Here is a 16,923-nt window from a genome sequence, read left to right as displayed (position 1 = left end):
TTGCCAAATCACAGACCCAGCTCCTCTTGTGCCTTCTTGATCTTGTCGCGCTTCGCCCGCGCCGCGGCTCGGTTGTCGGCTTGCATTTTGGTTCGCTCGGCTCGCAGGCACTGGTTCACCTTTTCTTTGACGTCGTTACACCCGCCGGCCGCCTTGTGCATGAAGCCCTTGGCGTGGCATTCTTCGAGCTGGGCGATGATTTCTTCGCACGCTACAGCCTCATTCGTCAGTCAAATCAAGCCTCTCCACAAGTAGAATTCGTTCGCCATACCCAAGGCGTTCTTTGTATGAAGATGGGGATGCATATTTCGTTACTTTTCTGGCCAGCAGAACGAGTCGAGGATAGTATTCGGTCGCAAGTTTTGAAGCCCCAGACTTGCGCGGGTCGCAGGTCGACCACGCCACCAAGGCCAGCCCGGCAGAAAAGCTTGGGCCAAGTCCGGAATTTAGCAACCACCTCTGGTTATCCGTCCTCATCACGCCAAATGCGCACATTGCTACAGCGACATCTACCGTATATCACATCCTCAGAAGGCCCTTAAACGAGCTAAAATTCTGCGACCAGAGCTCATCATCATGTCGGCCCAGCCTCAAGCATCTGGAAAGAAGCAGCAGGGTACGTCGTGGGCGGGGTGTCCTTCGCTGTGATTGCAAACTGAGAGGCAGCGCTAACCTGGACCTAGATCTGCAAACACAATATTCCAACTTTAAGAGCGTACTGCAGCAAATAGCCCAGAAAATCGGAGACATTGAGCAAGAAGCTGAGGAGCACAAGTATGCAAATTTGTTCATTTCGTGGCGCGGATAGAGTAGCTCCCTACGAGGCATCTCACCCGATGTGGCGACCCCGCCATCACCAGCTTTCATCGCCGCTACGTACGGTGTACCCAAGCTAACCTGGGCCTCACCTTACAGACTTGTCCTTGAGACTTTAGAGCCGCTACCGGAAGATCGCAAATGCTTCCGCCTGATCAACGGTGTCCTCGTGGAGCGAACGGTCAAGGATCTTGTCCCTGCGCTCAAGACGAACCAGGATGGCCTCAAAAAGGTGCTCGATGACTTGGTAAAGAGCTACAAGACGAAGCAAGATGAGCTCGATTCGTGGAAGGTACGTGATTTAACGGCCATGGAGTATCCATACGCTAACTTTGTTGTAGAAGAAGAACAATGTTCAAGTTGTGCAGCAATAGGATACTCATGGGGAATAACAAGAACAAAAGTACATGTAGCGCACAAAATTTGCCATGCTTGACAGGCATTGTTTAATTTAAGCTATTGTCGCGGCTTCTTTCAGCTTACTCTGAACGGGTCGAGCTGTCGAACACAGGGTGCGATTTGACTTGTGGTGTAATGCTTGGTTGGGCGGGGGAGTTGTCTTTTGGTGCAGTGCAGCAGCGTCGTTTTCCGATTTTGGGTTAGATGGTCAGCACGCGGTGTGATTCAAAGAGATTGGCTGCGTCGTTACATCACTTTCTCATACGACAGGAGCAGCTGCCAATGTAAGCCCTGGCTGTCAGTTACGGAACACGGGAGATGAGCATGGAGCATCGGCAATCTGCGTCGACGGCACGTTGAAGCTGCAGGTTGTGTTTCTCGAGCTAATCACCGATGAGCCAGCCACATCCACAACCCTCAACGTGTGAGGGACGCAATGCGGCCCAAATCCAGCCTGACGGGGCCAATCGTGCGTTGTCAGCCAAGCCAGCGCGAGACGATGAGGCACGGCAAAGAGATGGGAACTATGATCAAGGCCAACTTATTTCCCGGAAATAGAATAAACATTTCAGGTAAAACATGAGCAGGTTCGGAGACGTGTTGAAAATTTTCACGTGGCTTGCATGCTGCATCATAAAACTCAATGGACGGCTGCTAGGCGTCATGCTGCCCGATGTAAACAGATGTGTTGTGCGACGCGCTGAGTAACGTTAGCTAGATGGCGCGCCGGGGAACCGGGCAGCTTGTCCATGGGCATCCAGGCTACTGCGCCTTCCCACCCGAGGAGAAGCGAAGTATTACTCAGAAAAGAACTGGCATGAACACGTCTGCCAGGAGTGCCTGGAGAGGCACACCGCTCTTCGCGATGGTGGTAAGAAGGTTGACGGCAGTGCTTGGGAGTCGACTGCCACAGTGTGGGGACTTGCTGGCACACCTACGCTAGAGTAGCCGTGGTAGTATTTGCAATGCATGAGTGAACTGGGTGCATCCTTTTGGGGCAGAGATGCGTGACGGTGGAAGTTTGAATGTGATTGTCTGCTATGGTGCGGTAGGTGATATTGGCCATGTGCTGGCGGTGGCTGCGTTGCGGGCGCAGGGTATTATCGAGTTGGTGTGCTGGGTGTCAGGTCAGCCACCAACCTGCGACTGTTTGAATAAATGTAGTCGGTGCCTCAGTTGAAAAGACTCCTGCATGCTGGCCAACAGGGAATGTTGCGATATAAGTGCAGTTGTGTTGTAACAGTAATGAGAAATGGGGAAATGAAAAAGGAACAGTGGGGGGCACAGCAATACAACAAGCCACAGCCCAACCAGCCACTCAAACAGCCACAAATACTCTGTCTTTTCACAGCACCAACTAACCTCCGTTGCTGGAGCTTTCGATGATGATTCTCATTGAGTAGTTCTTGAGCAGGTAGAGGATGGACATTGAGGCTAGAACGGCCAAACCGTTGAAAGTATTTTTACTCATAGATTATAGATACAGTTCGCCAAGTACAGACATACGGATAGACTCAGCATTGCCTCGGGTTTAGGCAACCCCACGCCTTTGGCTCAGCAACTCCACCCTTTCCGTATGCATCCTGCAGTCGCCGCCGCTCGACCTCCGCGACCTTTTTTCCCTTTTGACCCTGCGCTGCGCATCAATTGATTGCAGGTACTTGATCCCAGGCGCACGCCCTCCTGACCCATACCACCTATCCCGACGCCCTCCCTGGTCAAACTGCTGTAGTTACTCTGCAGCCCTGCGCATATCCTCTCGACCCAGAGATTCCCGTTGTCGCAGCTCCCAACAGTACCGCGTTCGGCTCAGCCGCCATTCGCAACCCGCGCGCTTCCTCTCTCTCTCCTCGCCAGGCCTCGCGCAACAACTGCTTCGAGGTATGAACCGAATTCATTTGAAATATTGTCATCGTTACCTCTTCCCGGATCGGCGCGATGCAATCGCTGGTGTGCGAGAAGCGTAGTTGTGGACGCGCGCCAGCACATGCTCTCGCTCCCAACACCCACCCCTCCACCCCTCCCTCCTCCCCCTCCATCCTCTGCGGCTTGGAAACCCAACCTTGCTCTCCCTCATGAGCGCTCTTCTCGCATCCATTACGTCTTCTAGCGTCACCCGCCCCGAACCGTACTCCGAGGACCCGGAGCCGCTGGTCCCTGCTTCCAGAGGCTAATGCAAATCAGAGCAGCTTGGTACTGACTGGCCTCTCGCAGCCCTCTTCGTCTCTCGAGCCAACCCGACTTCGACCCGCACCCCCCCTCCATCTGACTGAACCTGGAAGCTCCAGCCCACGACTGTGGCAAAAGGGAATTCGCAGCCGGAACCACTGGTGTCTCAGCCCAATCGCCGCGCGAAAAAATAAACAGTCTCTGATTGAGGGTAGCCGTTGCCAAGCCCACAAAACAGCCAAATATGTCAGAGCCCGCTCAATCACCCCCCAAGGATGCCGAGCAACCTGTTCAATCCCCTGGAGACGAGGGACAAATGGACGACTCACAGGATCCGGCCGGCGCCTACGACTTTGACGGCGTCAAGGAACAAGATAGATGGCTGCCCATCGCCAATGGTGCGTCGAGGCCTTTTGACTATCACTCAGCCACGTGGGCCTGCATTGTGCTAATCCTTTACTCCAGTTGCCCGTATCATGAAGAATGCGCTACCGGACAATGCCAAGATAGCCAAGGAAGCAAAGGAGTGTATGCAAGAGTGTGTTAGTGAATTCATCTCATTCATCACGAGCGAAGGTAAGTCGACCCATCTTTATGCAAAGCTCTGGGCGGCGAGCTAATGCTATGGATCTAGCTTCGGAGAAATGTCAACAAGAGAAGCGCAAGACAGTCAACGGCGAGGACATACTCTTTGCCATGACATCACTCGGATTTGAGAATTATGCTGAGGCCCTCAAGGTGTATCTATCCAAGTACCGAGACGTAAGTCTACACCGTGTCGCCGGGCCACAACAATGACTGACCAATCTCCAGCAACAAAATGCAGCCAATCGTGAGCGTGCAGCCGAGAATGTTCCATGGGGCGGCTCCGTAGCAGGCGGCGAGCGACCCGAGAGCAGTGGCCCCGCGGCTGCTGGCTCCGGTACTGGCGACTTTGCCGAGGGTGCAGGCGGCACCGAGGCCGCAGGCGACCCCAACTACATGTACAGCTCCGGTGCTACTGCACACAATGGATCCGCCGCGGCACCCGGAGCTGGCGAGGGTTATTAGGGCGCTGGCTCGCTTTAGTGACTGGAGGGCCGGCTGACGTGTATTATGGCTTGTAAGGCAACAGACACTGTTGCCACCAGGATTGGAATATCTTTTCGTCTTGATGCGAGAATGGATCAAGGCTATGGCGCTCTGTGTTTGGTTATTTATTTCGCTGTTGCCGTTGATTTACTCTTTGATAGGCCTCCTTTGGGCTGCTATCGTCAGCCTTCGCGTCGGCTTTCCAGACAATAGATTTTCCCGGAGACTGCTTTGGTCATTTAACTAAGTGAGAGACAAGTCGGGGGGGGATGGGCAGTGGACCGAGGTGTCAAAAGAGACCCGAGGCCGGACATATAGGCTTGCCGCTGTGGTAGAGTGTGCCATTGATTTAGAGGATGTAAGAAAAGCAGTTTCAGGCATCTACGAACGTCCAGGGCTTGTAGCTTCGGGGCGAGAGCACGTCGTAATCTACGGATATGTAGATTCGATCATTTGGTACTGATAAATTACCGAGAACTTAGTCGAAAAAGCTCATTATTTTCTGCTTGCAATATTTCGCTTGTCGTGCTCTTCTCATCCATCGCATCAGAGCCTAAGAAAATCGGCGGTGTCGTCGTCCCGGCGATGCGTCCCAGCGCACGGACCACCTCCATCGAGGCACGTGTGTGCCCCCACTTTTCCGCTGAAAAGTTGGTGAAAAAATGCAGAGTGTAAACTGCGCCGCACAGCGTCGTCGATAATTCATTTCCTCGCGCTGCATTCCGACGTCTGCTGGTTTTCCCCCGCCTTCTTCACCAAACAGCGTCCGGACACATATGCACGGAGGGAGCATATTTTATCCACTACGACCTGCTATAATTATTATGATAGCATCTACTTCGCCTCTCTCGATACCCCGCCATTCTACCTACATGCCTAGACCCTAGCCGCCCGACTGTTGCTAGGGAAAATATTCATACGGCTAGCCGCAGTGAAGGGAGAAGGAGCAAATTCTACCCAGCGTCGCTTGTCGTTCGCGCGGCCAAAAGAAGATAATTTTCAAGAGCAATTCCAACATACATACGATTACAGACCCCATGCGACCGTTCTCTCCCGCTGCCAGAGTGCTACCTGGCTCGGCGCCACGCAGCGCAACGCCTGTCAAGTCTATCCTCAAGACCGCCTCTGTCCTTGGCAACCGCAAGCACCGGCATGAGTCGAGCCCCGATGCTCCCGAGAGCCCAACGAAGCGACGCAAAGTCTTTTTTGACGATATTCGGAACATCACGTATGAGGTGGGCCGCCGCACGATGGAAGAGGTCAAACTGGAGGTGCGGAACGCCCTCGAGGGCCACCTTGGTGGCCAAGACAGCCGATATGACACGCTCAAAGAGATGTTTGCCAATGACACGAAGCGATATTTGCCTTCAGCCGCTGGCGAGGACGACACGCTCAAGCCCCACGAACTGCAGGCCTACGTCATGGCTTTGACGAGTTGCGTCCCTATTCTTAAGCACAAGGATTTCAATGGCTTAGTGCGTGTGGTTCTGCAGTGCTCGTGGCTCGGTAGAGATGACGCCTTTGTCAAATCATTTACCCACTTCCTCGCCGCTCTAGTCAGCGCGCAGGGCTCTTACCTCGGCACCGTTCTATCCATGATCGTGGACAAGTTCCAGCTGACGCGCCAGTCAAAATGGGGAGTCCCCGACTTCCCAGAGGTCACCCGCGAGACTATGCGCCAGCGCCTGCACTCAACGCTGCTGTATCTCCTACAAATGTTCCCATCGGCTGTTTCGGTGCTCGAGAGTATACTCAACGCCAAGTTTCCGTTCCCGGACGACTCAGTGCAGACACATATGGCCTACATCAACAACCTGCTCAAGGTCAAGGAATATATGCCCAAGTTGGAGAACGAAATTCTCGATAGCATACTCAACAGAGTTGTCAAGATTGACTCACAGATGCAGCTAGATCTTGAGGATCTTGATGATGAGATCACCACGGCCGTTCTTTTTGCGCTCCGTGAAAACCCCCACACAACCTCCGATTGGGAGGAGGACGAGCTGGATGAAAGCGATAATGAGTCTGTTGACAGTGAAGATCTGGACTTGGATGAGGAGACCACACAGATCAAGACTGTCAAGGAAAACGTCGATAAGATGGATGCCATTCTCGATACACTGTTCAAGTTCTACACGCCCTATTTCCTCAACCCAGGCTCCGACAAAGCCTTTGACGCTTTTGCCATTATCCTGCGCGAGTTTGACCGCATAGTCCTCCCTACATATAAGTCTCGCCACACGCAGTTCCTTATTTTCCACTTCGCACAGCAGCACGAGCGCCTCACAGACGCGTTTTGCGGCCAGCTCATTAGCACTGCTTTCCAGAACAACACACCCAACGTACTGAAGCAGGCTGCCGCTGCCTACCTCGCTAGCTTCGTCGCGCGCGGCGCACGGGTGCCTCGCAGTCTGGTACGCAGCATTTTCTCGTTACTTCTAGTCCATGTCGAGAACTACCGCCGCAAGTATGAACCTACCTGCCGCGGTCCGGACCTGAAGCGATTTCACCCTTACTACAGCTTGGTACAAGCCATCCTGTACATCTTCTGCTTCCGCTGGCAAGACCTCGTGGTGGCGGCCCCGGATACCGTGGACACGGACGACGCGGCTTCGTATATCGGCCAGGACCTGGAGTGGGTCGGCAGCGCACGCAAAGACCTCTCCATCCAAATATTTGGCAAGCTGAACCCACTCAAGGTGTGCGCGCCTGTTATAGTCGAAGAGTTTGCCAGGCTGGCACATCGTCTGGGGTTCATGTACATCTATCCGCTGGTGGAGAGCAACAAGCGAGTACGTCTGACCCAGTTCATCTCGTCGACGTACGCTACGGGCGGTGCGTTGCGTGAGGCTGGCTACGACCACGAGGAGAGCTTCCACCAGCTGGACCCCTACTTTCCCTTTGACCCCTACCAGCTGCCCATCAGCAAGCGCTGGCTCGACGACGACTACGTGCACTGGAAGTCGGTGCCGGGCCTAAACGCGGACGACGACAGCGACGATAGCGACGACATGGACGAGGAGGACGACAATGAGCTCGAAGAGGCTACTGCCACTGACAGCGAGGGCGGCGATTACGATTAAGGAAGGAGCGATTAAAGAAGAAAGCAGGACTATAAAAAAGCGTGCCCGCGGTTGAACCGAACGGGACAGGCTTAGAAAGGATCCGTACACTAACTCGTTGACCTGATATACAAGAGTAAGAGCTTTGGGGAATTTCATGTGGCATTTTATTTGAATTTTAGCGTGGAGTTTGTTAGGAAAAGATTACTGGCTTTGTTGCATACCTTGATATACAATGTTACTGAATTTGTCACAATTAACTCTCCGTCTACCTTTACTCAATTTGCTGTGTCTACCATCGTTGCTCTGTCCCCCGAAGCCATTCTTTAGGGAGCTCACCATGCTAAACCTCTGTCACTGCTGATTTTGCTTTGTTTGGGCTTGTAAGAAACTGCTAAAAGAACGAAAATCGCCCGAAATCGCTCAAAAATGAACTCAATACATGGTTCAGGTAGATTTACCCATGTCCAGGATTGCTGGGTTGGCAAATCTTGAGCTTCGGCCAGTAAGCAGCAGGCATCGTCCCTCCAAGGAAAATCAGATCCCTTTTTCTACATTAGAATTATGAAATCCAAATAGAAAGAAAACAAGAGAAAAATGCTGTATTTAATCTTGATGATACACCCGCTAGGTGTCTGGTCCCGGCGCCTTCCAGGCTCGAAGCTCAAGCTTCCCCCCACCTTACTTCCCTGAAGCTCTGCTCTCCACCTCCGCAAACTGCGTCACCATTCATCATCGCACAACTTCCCTTTCCTCCATCATCAACCGAAACCTCCTTGCCATCTCCCCGAACCCGACGACTCGCCGTCCATCAAAATGGACGGATCCGACGGCAACAATCCCAGCAACGGCGGCTCCCCGACCAGCCCGCCACAGCAGCAGCAGCAGCAACAGCGCATCCACCCCGGCGACAGCAGCCGCGCCGTGCGGGCCGAGCTCGAAGCCCGCCGCCGCGCCACCGTCGAGCGACAGCGCCGCTACGCCCCCGGCGCGCACGAGCAAATCGGCCGCGTCACGCCGCCGCGGGCGCCGACCGCATGGCACTGGTCGGCTGGGGCCTCGCGGGCGCCGCGCTGCTGATGACCTGGCGCGGGCGCCACACGCTCCGCTTCCCGCTCTGGACGCCGCAGGTGGTGCCGCCGCCGCGGGGGGCGTACCTGCGGCAGCTGATGTGGCACGGCGCAAGGTACGTGGCGTACTCGGCGGCGCTGGGCGTGACGGTCCGCGCGCCGCTGCTGGCGTACAGCGCCGTGTACGAGCAGGGACAGATGCGCAAGGATCCGCGGCTGCGCGCGCTGCTCCGGGAGGGCGGGGACGACGAGCACGGGCAGGGTGGTTTCAGCCCAGGGGAACAGGAGAGCGGCGGCGGCGAGGGGTGGAACGATGTTGCGCAATACAAGGCGTCGTATACCGGGGAGGACACGCAGCAGCAGCAGCAGCAGCAGTCCAGTTGGGAGACGTACAAGCAGACAACGCAGCAGCAACAGACGCCCCCTCCGCAGCAGTACGGTCAGAGCACGCAGTCCCAAGGAAGCGCCGGCTGGGGCAGCAGCAGCAGCAGCAGCAGCAGCAGCAGCTCCGGATGGGATAGCTCCGACTTTGACGACGCCTCGCCCGTCGCAGCATCCGCACAAAACGCTGGGTCAGCCTACGGCAACAACAGCAGCGGCTCCGCGTGGGACCGTCTCCGGCGACAATCACAAGGCGCATCACCTCAGCAGCAGCAGCAGCAGCAGCAACGACAGCCGCCGCCGCCACCGTCGTCGTCGGGCGGCTGGGGCGACTCGGGAGACGGCGCGGACCGCGCGGCGCAGGACAGGGCGCAGACGGACTTTGACCAGCTGGTTGAGCGCGATCGTCAAGGGCAGCAGGGACAGGGACGCTCTGGTTGGGGTGATCGGTAAGAGGGGAAGGGGGCATGTTACGTGTTGAAGGGGGATGCGAGGGGGAAGTCGTGTATCATCTCTACTGGTCAAGACTGTATTATAATTCAAGTACAACAACATGGGCATTGCGTCCCGAATTATCACCTGTTCGGAATGTGAAACACATACGTACGTGGCAGTAGAGTAGTTGCATTGTAAAACTAGTTGAAAAGTTCTGTCAACAAAAAGAAGAGTACAATGAAGATTCAACCGAGAAAATCCAAATTACACGGCCCTATACTCTATCAAGCAGCCTCGTCGGCCTCGGCGGGGGCAAGAGGCGCGTCTCCAATATCCTTCTCTTCTGGTGCCGGCTGATGTGCAGCGCTTTGGCCGTAGATCTTCGGGGCAGCTTTCTCTACAGCCTCGGAAGAGGAAAGCTTCGCGCTTGCTATGTCCCTACCTACTTCGTCAACGGTCTGGATAGCCGGCTTGGCGCCGGTAGGCTTCTCCAGGTCTGCTGGAAGACCGGCGGCTGGCGTGGGCTCTGCGGGGTTGGTCTGGGCGGTGACGCCGAGCTCACCAGCGGCGAGAGATGCATACTTGGTCGATTCTTGGCTGGTCTCCGTAGCCACTGGTGCTTCAGATTCGTCGCTAGCTTCTTTGGAGATTGATTTACCGCTCTCATTGCTGGACTCGTGGCTGCTTGTTTTGGCCAAGTCATGCGTAGACTCTGGGCTTGCTGTGGTGGTTTCCGTAGGGACCTCGCGTAACTGCTCGGTTACGACCAGCCTGTCTTCTGGGTCGATACTCCATAAGGTTTGCGGTCGAGACATGGACAGGTCAGAGGCAGAGGGCTCTTTGACAGGCGATACAGCCTTTGCTGGGGCTCTGCGCTGGGGACCCCGTGCGCGACCTTTTCTGGCATCAGAGAGCGGTACCTTTTCCTTTTCCACGACTTCTTCCTCCTGTTCCGGCTCCTCCTTCTTCACAGCCTGAGGCCCAAACTGTAGGCGCTTATTCAGATCGCTCATGAAGCCTGCCTGCAGTGCCGCGATCTTGCCGCCGACGGGGCGGCTGGGCACTGGTGGCTTGGGCGGCTTGACAGACTCCCCATCCTTTGAGTCGCCTGAGAGCTTCTTGACGGGACGGGAAGGGATTTGGGGCTTAGGCTTTTCAGAAACTGCAGGCGGTTGCTTGGTGGTATCGTCGCCCGTGGCCTGCGAGGGTTTAGGTCGGCTGGGGATAGCAGGTGGAGCTCGCGACTCTTCGGCAGCCTTCTTGGCGGGTCGCGCGGGAATCTCTGGCTCATTATCTTCGGGTTTGCTTTCATCCTCTACAGCCGACTCCGATAAGGTTGCTTCATGGATGTGACTTTCTGGTGCGTCCTCCCAAATGTCCTTGCTTGGGAAACGCCTCGCGCTAGAGGGTTTGGAGACACCAAGATGTGATTGGTGATCAATCCACTTGGGCTTTGTATCGGTAGAGAGTGGCAAGAAGTTGTTGGCGCGCCCATTCGCCTCTTTCTCCGCCAACTCCTCTTGGTACTGCGCAAACGCTTGTGCAGGTGTGATGGACCTGTTTTCAGAGAACGGAGCTTTAGACTTGGGGCGCTGGTTTTGTTCCTCAATGTCCGGCGTTGAAACTTCAGTGGAGTAATGAACACTGCTTGGGGCGTCTTCCCAAATATCCTTGCTGGGGAAGTGATGGCTTGCCCTCCTCTCAGCAGCAGCCTGTTTCTTTTCCTCTTCCTTCTTTTCTTCGTCAAACAGGGGCTCATATTCTTCAACGTCTTCCAGGGCTGTTGAGTTGAAGTCACGCTCAGCTTCGCCGTCGTGAACAACGATAGGATGGCGAATGCTAGGTCTCTTTGGCTCGTCGGCATCATAAGAGCGCGAACGATCGAATCCGGGTCGGATCGCGGGATTCTGAGCGCTGACGTCGGGGCCGGCATCAATTTCGTCATCAGCAAGAATGGGAGCATGATAGTCCCCAGACTCTGGGTTCTCAGCACCATATGAGTAGTGCTCGGGATGCTTTGAGTCGTCAACATGGATAGCGTGGAGAACAGACGACTTTTCATCGGCCGTAGTCTTGGAAGATGAACCAGCATCGGCAAAGTAGCTGTTCTCCTTTTCAGACTGCGGCGCATCTTGTGGTGTGCAAATCCGGTTGGCGTATTCATCAGTAGCATAGTAGGCAACATCGTCGGTAGGTGTAGAGACGGCCTCAATATAGAGACCTGTATACTTTCATTAGACTGTAAAGTAACTGAGGGTGAATGTTGCGATTCTTACCAGAGGTAGGACGACGCTTCGCGGTATCACGAACCATGCGGTTCAGGTCGTTACTACTCATTGCGTAGTCGTTCTGGCGATGGTCATGCGTATGATGCTTCTTGTGCTTGCCGACGAGCTCAGGATGCTTCTCATAGTAAGCCTTCTCCAGCTTATCCTTGGGATCGACGCCATGGCCGTGTAAGCCATAACTGCCAGGAGGCATGTTACGGGCAGAGTGCTTGCGGGCATGGTGCCGCTTGCCTCCATCCGGGGCCGGAGAAGGCGCTTGAACATCGCCGAGATGACTGTTCATGGGTACACGTTGTCCAATTTTGGGAATGCCATGCTCATCATCAGTGTGGTTGCCGTGATCGCTATGGGTGGAAAAGGTCGAGCTGGGGCGGCGAATCTTGGGGTCACGGGAGGGCGCGCGATCGCTTCCGTTGGGAGGCTTGCTGCCTATGCCAAGAGAAGCAGCCTTGGCCGAGTCGGTTCTTGTGACGGCCATGATCTGCTGCTTGGCGCTACCGGGCGGGAGGGAAGGCTTGGGGGCATGCAGCTCGAGGTTGTCGCCGACGGTCCGGGTCTGGTGGGACGAGCCAAGCTCGGTCTCGGCTTGCTTCTCCAAGGCACCATATTCGCGGCCTTCCTCGCCGAGCGAGGGCAGAGACACGCTGCCAGGTCGATCGATGGGCTCATTTGGGGTACTTAATTGGTCGTGGCCGGAGGATGAGCTGGTTGGGCGCTGGCCCTTGGGCTGGAAGCCGCTGTGCAAAGGCGATTGGGCAAATCTATCGCTGCTGGAGGGCTGGGGCTGCCCGAGACTCTTCTTAACAGGCCGAGCAGGAATAATCGGCGCCTCAACGGCTTGCTGGGCTTCCTTGCTTGGACTCTTGGAGGGACGCGCAGGCACGACGGGAGGGGCTGGGGCGCTCATATTGGCTTAATCAATAATCAGTATTATATCGAGGTTCGGATGACGGAGGGCGATGCGGATGCGGTGATGCGATGGGTACTAGAACGTGCGTCATTAGCACGCAAGCTCGGCTCAAAACTGGCAGTGACAGTATAGTCTTGGGTTCTGTCTGTATAGCGTCGAGATAGCAGAGCAACCTCGATTTGGGCATGCCAGAAGCTGCGTATTCGGAAGGGCTGTCACCAATTGGGACAGAACAGAGACACCCAGGATTGCGGTAGGCAACGTGGCGTACACGGAGCCGAGGATGGCGATGAAGCCCTGATTGCGTCAGGAGCCGACTTACCGAAACCAGGAGTTGTCGAATCGGGAGAGGAGGGCTGGTCGAGGGTGTCTTGTCGAAGGATGATGCAGCCTCTAGGCGGTCGAAGAGGGCGGTGATAAGGCTATGTAGGCGACTGAGAGGTGGTGAGAGGACAGAAAGAGGCTTGGAAGTTTGGGATGAGGCGATTGGCGTCTTTTAGACTCGCAATAGACTTGTTGGGTTATCATTAGAGGGGCGGCGATTGGAGGAGGAAGCCGAGCAGTGGGGGGGGGTCAGTCAAAGAATCAGAATGCGGGCGATCAGTGACGAGACAAGTTCAGCCAGACCGCTGGGGGCGAATAAGGAACAGAGAACAGGCTGCTCGCACGTTAGCGGGCTTCAATTACAGCGGGCGGTCTGCCTTTTTAGCAGTGCTGGTGCGCTGAACGGCGCGAGGCTAGTGCCTGATGGCGCTAAAGCCCCTGCCCTGTTTGCCCGTCAAGCTTGCAGCACGCTGCCGATTATTGCCTGTGATGGAGTGGAGCTCAGGCACATGACCCCAACGCTTGCAGAAGGACAAGCCACGCATGTCGACATGATAAGTATATCCAAGAGTGGCTGGTTTCATAGAGCGCCAGTGCAATGCATTAAAGTGTCATCTCATAAACGATGTTACCCGACAAGCAACTATGAGGGTTTTCTAAATAATTGAAACTGCAGCACGTAGGACATGAGGATTCGTATGTTTAGGCATAATGAGGTACAACTAACCTGTACTAAGAACCTTGGTTACCAGGTTAGCTGCGGGCTTATCTGCATACTTCGTAAAACGTACCCAGCCACAAAGCATGTCTAAACCTGGTGGTATGACAAGCGAATTTGTCTCAAAGGTTTCTACACGCTGTCTACCGGATCCGCTCAGCACAGGCTGTGGCCAGTTCCTTCAAATAACTCTCCCGGTCAGGCTCATTCCGTCGATATCTTTATAGTAATAAAGGTGTCAACGGTTTTCATCGAAGCGTGATTGGTTTAGTGGTAAAATTCTCCGTTGCCATCCGCAACGTCGGGGAGCCCTGGGTTCGATTCCCAGATCACGCATCGTCTCTTTTTGCGGTTTGCGATAACTCTTTCGCATTTTCTTTTTGCTTTGATAGCTTTATTATATAATCCTTTTGGTCTCCCATTTGCCCTACCTAGTCCATTGACTATTAATCGCGTGGCCATGCCCCAAAAGCCGATGGTTCCCGCGCGCCGCCTATGTAATTACACCTCAAAAGTTACCCTTCATGTCGGCAACCGTCGTATTTCTTGCCTGTCTACTCCTGTATGCTACAGCTTTTACTGTCGTGCGCGTGTACATTGCATCATTTTGTATTGAATTTCTTTTGAGAATAAACAATCGTCCAAGTCGGCTGCGTAAAATACCTTGAATTGGCACTACCAATACAACAAGTCAATGATCAGGTGATGAAACAAGAGCTAAAAAAACACGTCAAGGAAATCCGCGGGTTCGTCCCAGACGCCAAAATCCGGGCTTCAAGTAGCGAAATGCATAACCGCTCTTCATTCGTTCAGGCGCTTAGATGATCATCTGGGCGACACCAGCGCCACCGAGGGTCTTGCTGCCAATAAAGGCCTGGCCGCGAATGGCGGCGAGGAGGTAGCACAGGGCCGTGAGCATGAGGAAAACGGCAAGGACGATCAAGGTGCTGGTGGTCACGCTGAGGCTGATGAATTGAATGGCAGACATGATGCCATAGGCGGCGGCGCGCAGGTAGTTTGTAGAAATTTTGCGGACAAATTCGTCAAACTTGCCGGAGGTGGGGCAGATGCGCAGGAGAAAGGGCACCTCAATGAAAAGGATGAAGAGCGCCGAGGCCCTATTTAGGTGACAAAGTTAGCTGCAAGCGCGCGGTGCGCAAATGGAAGCGTGTGTGTGACGTACAAGGCAAAGGCGCAGAAGATGATCTTGAGGGGGTGGACGGTGAAGATGTTGGCAATGCCGAGCGCAACGCAAAGAATCATGGAAAGAATTCCGAGCCTGGGTAGCACGTTATGTTAGAATCGTAGTTATTGGCATTCTTGTGACGATAGCCGTGTCTCGATCGGATATTCTGGTTCGGGCTCGCCCCCGGGTTCGAGCAGGGAGAGAGGACGCCTACCATTGCGCATAGATGCCTGGAAATCAACGATTAGCAACATGACCCGACAGGAACTGGGCTCAAGTGGTGCACCATACTGAAATTCCTCGTTTGGAACTCCTCCTTTAGCGTCATGATGGGCGAGGTTGTGTGTTGTCTGGTCGTGGATTGGTGGGAGCTATGTAGCTCTAGCTGCAGAGTGTCCTCTCGACGAAGGAGATGGATATGTAGCTTTCGGCGGGGGTGCGAAGCAGACGGCTGTGGTTCGGCGTCGTTAATATAAGATGTCGAGGATGCGACGGCGGCTCGCGGTATGGAAGGCAGCGAATGCGTAGATGGGATCGAGGCAGTGGTGGATGGAGGAAGTCTCGGGTGCGTTTTTGGAGGCGTTGACCCAGAGATTACGCAGTTGCGCACGTAGCCTCTTTGAACGGGTGAGGCTGGGTCGAGCTCTTGGGGCGGGCTGGGCAGTGTTACCAATGTACAACCAGGTACTAAAAGGGTACGTACCTACATAGGACTCCCTCCGGCGTTCTTGGAGACAAACCTGCTTGCTGGTTTGGATAAATACCTTCTTGATAGTTTTAATCAGCTGAACGCTGGCTCAATGAGCCTGAAGTAAATGGGAGCCTGATTCAGCCGCAACAGAGTACGTCATCGACTGCCAGGGCGATATTCAGAGGGCTCCCGTGTAAATGTGAGGTACACAGAGTGTGATGAAGCTGGAGCATGGCATGGGCGCTAACAGGGAAAAGGGCAGGCGGCGACATTCAGGGACCTGGCTGGCTGCGGTTTAGGCTCCAGGTAAGGTACCTCGCCCATAGTGCAACACTGCGCCAAAGCGCGGGTACCCTAACTTGACTTTGTCTGGCGGGGCGCAACGGCCGTCATCCGGGAACTTCGGTGCGTACGCAAACGTACCTTCCTTGCTATCTACATACATAGGTAGGAGCTTTTTCACAGCAACCTCTTCTGCACAAATGCCCACCGTCGACGAAATGCACTCTAGCATATATGTGACTATCTGTTAGCCTGTTCAGTGAGCCTGGATGTGCTCAGGTAAGGTGCTATCATGCTACGAAACGGGTTTCGTAGCATGTACTCCGTGCAAAGAGGACACTTGTTCCCCCTCCTCCATGTGTTTGATACCGGGGCAGCTTTGAGCGGGCGCCTGCGTGAAAAAACGGGTTGGTAACGGGAATATAGAGATCTACCTGCGTTTCAACCATGTAATCTCACGACAGTTTGATTGTCCTGCAATAGTAGCACAGCGCGATCTATAATGATGCCACTCGCTGATGAATGCAGTGTGCGCGGACCGCGAGACATTACAGTAGAGAGGTAACTAGAGTGGACAGCTGCTCCATCTTCATGTCCTCTCCCAAAGTATGTAAATGTAAATATACACCCACGTAAAGCACGCTTGAAAACGGTTTTCTGATATGTAAGAATAAAAAAATCTCGAACTAAAATTTCCACCTCACCGTACGCTAGCCCGGTGAACTATTTGGGTACTGGAACTGGAGCCAGTCTAACAACCTGTTACAGGTCGGGCAGCGTCTCTGCGCATGGCGGCCTGGCGGGCCAGAGCTCCTACCTGCAGTGGACTCAAGCCGAAATGGCGCCTACATAGAATTGGCCGCGAATATGCCCCAAAATGACCCAAGAAGCCCCTAAATTTTCGCCGCCACTGCGGGCTCTGCGGACCAACCCCGGCGGCTGGACTGGGCCCCAACTTTAGAGGCCTGTTAGCGGTCTGTTAGCTTTTGCAGCTCCCGTCCATCCGTCTGGTCCGTCTCCTTTTTTAAGAAATCGACTTCGTGACCTCCTCTCCTCTCTTTTCTGGCCATTCTCTCCTCGCCTCGGGCGGCCATTCTTTTCTTACCTTTCCTCTCGCCGGG

At 54.5% G+C, this 16,923-nt stretch overlaps 7 protein-coding genes across 7 annotated transcripts; 4 read left to right on the top strand and 3 right to left on the bottom strand.

Annotated features, from left to right (window-relative positions):
* Positions 1 to 8: 8 nt before the first annotated feature.
* Positions 9 to 305, bottom strand: ISF_04217 (Cytochrome c oxidase biogenesis protein Cmc1-like protein; the record flags this gene model as incomplete). The annotated part of the gene is made up of 2 exons (XM_018847823.1): positions 9 to 211; positions 272 to 305. The coding sequence occupies 2 exons, from the start codon at positions 303 to 305 to the stop codon at positions 9 to 11; spliced, it is 237 nt and encodes a 78-aa protein (XP_018704779.1).
* Positions 306 to 576: 271 nt separating this feature from the next.
* ISF_04216 (prefoldin subunit 2) lies at positions 577 to 1,190 on the top strand (the record flags this gene model as incomplete). The annotated part of the gene is made up of 4 exons (XM_018847822.1): positions 577 to 616; positions 684 to 774; positions 916 to 1,108; positions 1,158 to 1,190. The coding sequence occupies 4 exons, from the start codon at positions 577 to 579 to the stop codon at positions 1,188 to 1,190; spliced, it is 357 nt and encodes a 118-aa protein (XP_018704778.1).
* Positions 1,191 to 3,628: 2,438 nt separating this feature from the next.
* Positions 3,629 to 4,434, top strand: ISF_04215 (Transcription factor, CBFA/NFYB, DNA topoisomerase; the record flags this gene model as incomplete). The annotated part of the gene is made up of 4 exons (XM_018847821.1): positions 3,629 to 3,782; positions 3,850 to 3,960; positions 4,019 to 4,146; positions 4,198 to 4,434. The coding sequence occupies 4 exons, from the start codon at positions 3,629 to 3,631 to the stop codon at positions 4,432 to 4,434; spliced, it is 630 nt and encodes a 209-aa protein (XP_018704777.1).
* Positions 4,435 to 5,492: 1,058 nt separating this feature from the next.
* Positions 5,493 to 7,538, top strand: ISF_04214 (RNA polymerase I specific transcription initiation factor RRN3; the record flags this gene model as incomplete). Its single annotated transcript, XM_018847820.1, has 1 exon — positions 5,493 to 7,538. The coding sequence occupies one exon, from the start codon at positions 5,493 to 5,495 to the stop codon at positions 7,536 to 7,538; it is 2,046 nt and encodes a 681-aa protein (XP_018704776.1).
* A 795-nt stretch (positions 7,539 to 8,333) lies between these two features.
* ISF_04213 (hypothetical protein) lies at positions 8,334 to 9,421 on the top strand (the record flags this gene model as incomplete). Its single annotated transcript, XM_018847819.1, has 2 exons — positions 8,334 to 8,563; positions 8,704 to 9,421. The coding sequence occupies 2 exons, from the start codon at positions 8,334 to 8,336 to the stop codon at positions 9,419 to 9,421; spliced, it is 948 nt and encodes a 315-aa protein (XP_018704775.1).
* A 266-nt stretch (positions 9,422 to 9,687) lies between these two features.
* On the bottom strand, positions 9,688 to 12,598 carry ISF_04212 (hypothetical protein; the record flags this gene model as incomplete). Its single annotated transcript, XM_018847818.1, has 2 exons — positions 9,688 to 11,624; positions 11,680 to 12,598. The coding sequence occupies 2 exons, from the start codon at positions 12,596 to 12,598 to the stop codon at positions 9,688 to 9,690; spliced, it is 2,856 nt and encodes a 951-aa protein (XP_018704774.1).
* Positions 12,599 to 14,460: 1,862 nt separating this feature from the next.
* On the bottom strand, positions 14,461 to 15,157 carry ISF_04211 (Membrane protein, Golgi apparatus TVP18/Calcium channel flower; the record flags this gene model as incomplete). The annotated part of the gene is made up of 4 exons (XM_018847817.1): positions 14,461 to 14,761; positions 14,827 to 14,922; positions 15,044 to 15,059; positions 15,121 to 15,157. 4 exons carry the CDS (start codon positions 15,155 to 15,157, stop codon positions 14,461 to 14,463), a joined length of 450 nt encoding a protein of 149 aa, XP_018704773.1.
* Positions 15,158 to 16,923: the final 1,766 nt, after the last annotated feature.

This window comes from Cordyceps fumosorosea (genome assembly GCF_001636725.1).
Source record: "Cordyceps fumosorosea ARSEF 2679 chromosome Unknown scaffold_9, whole genome shotgun sequence".
NCBI classification, from domain to species: domain Eukaryota; kingdom Fungi; phylum Ascomycota; class Sordariomycetes; order Hypocreales; family Cordycipitaceae; genus Cordyceps; species Cordyceps fumosorosea.
The sequence above is the reverse complement of the archived record's forward strand: the minus strand, read 5'-3'. Positions and strand labels throughout refer to the sequence as shown.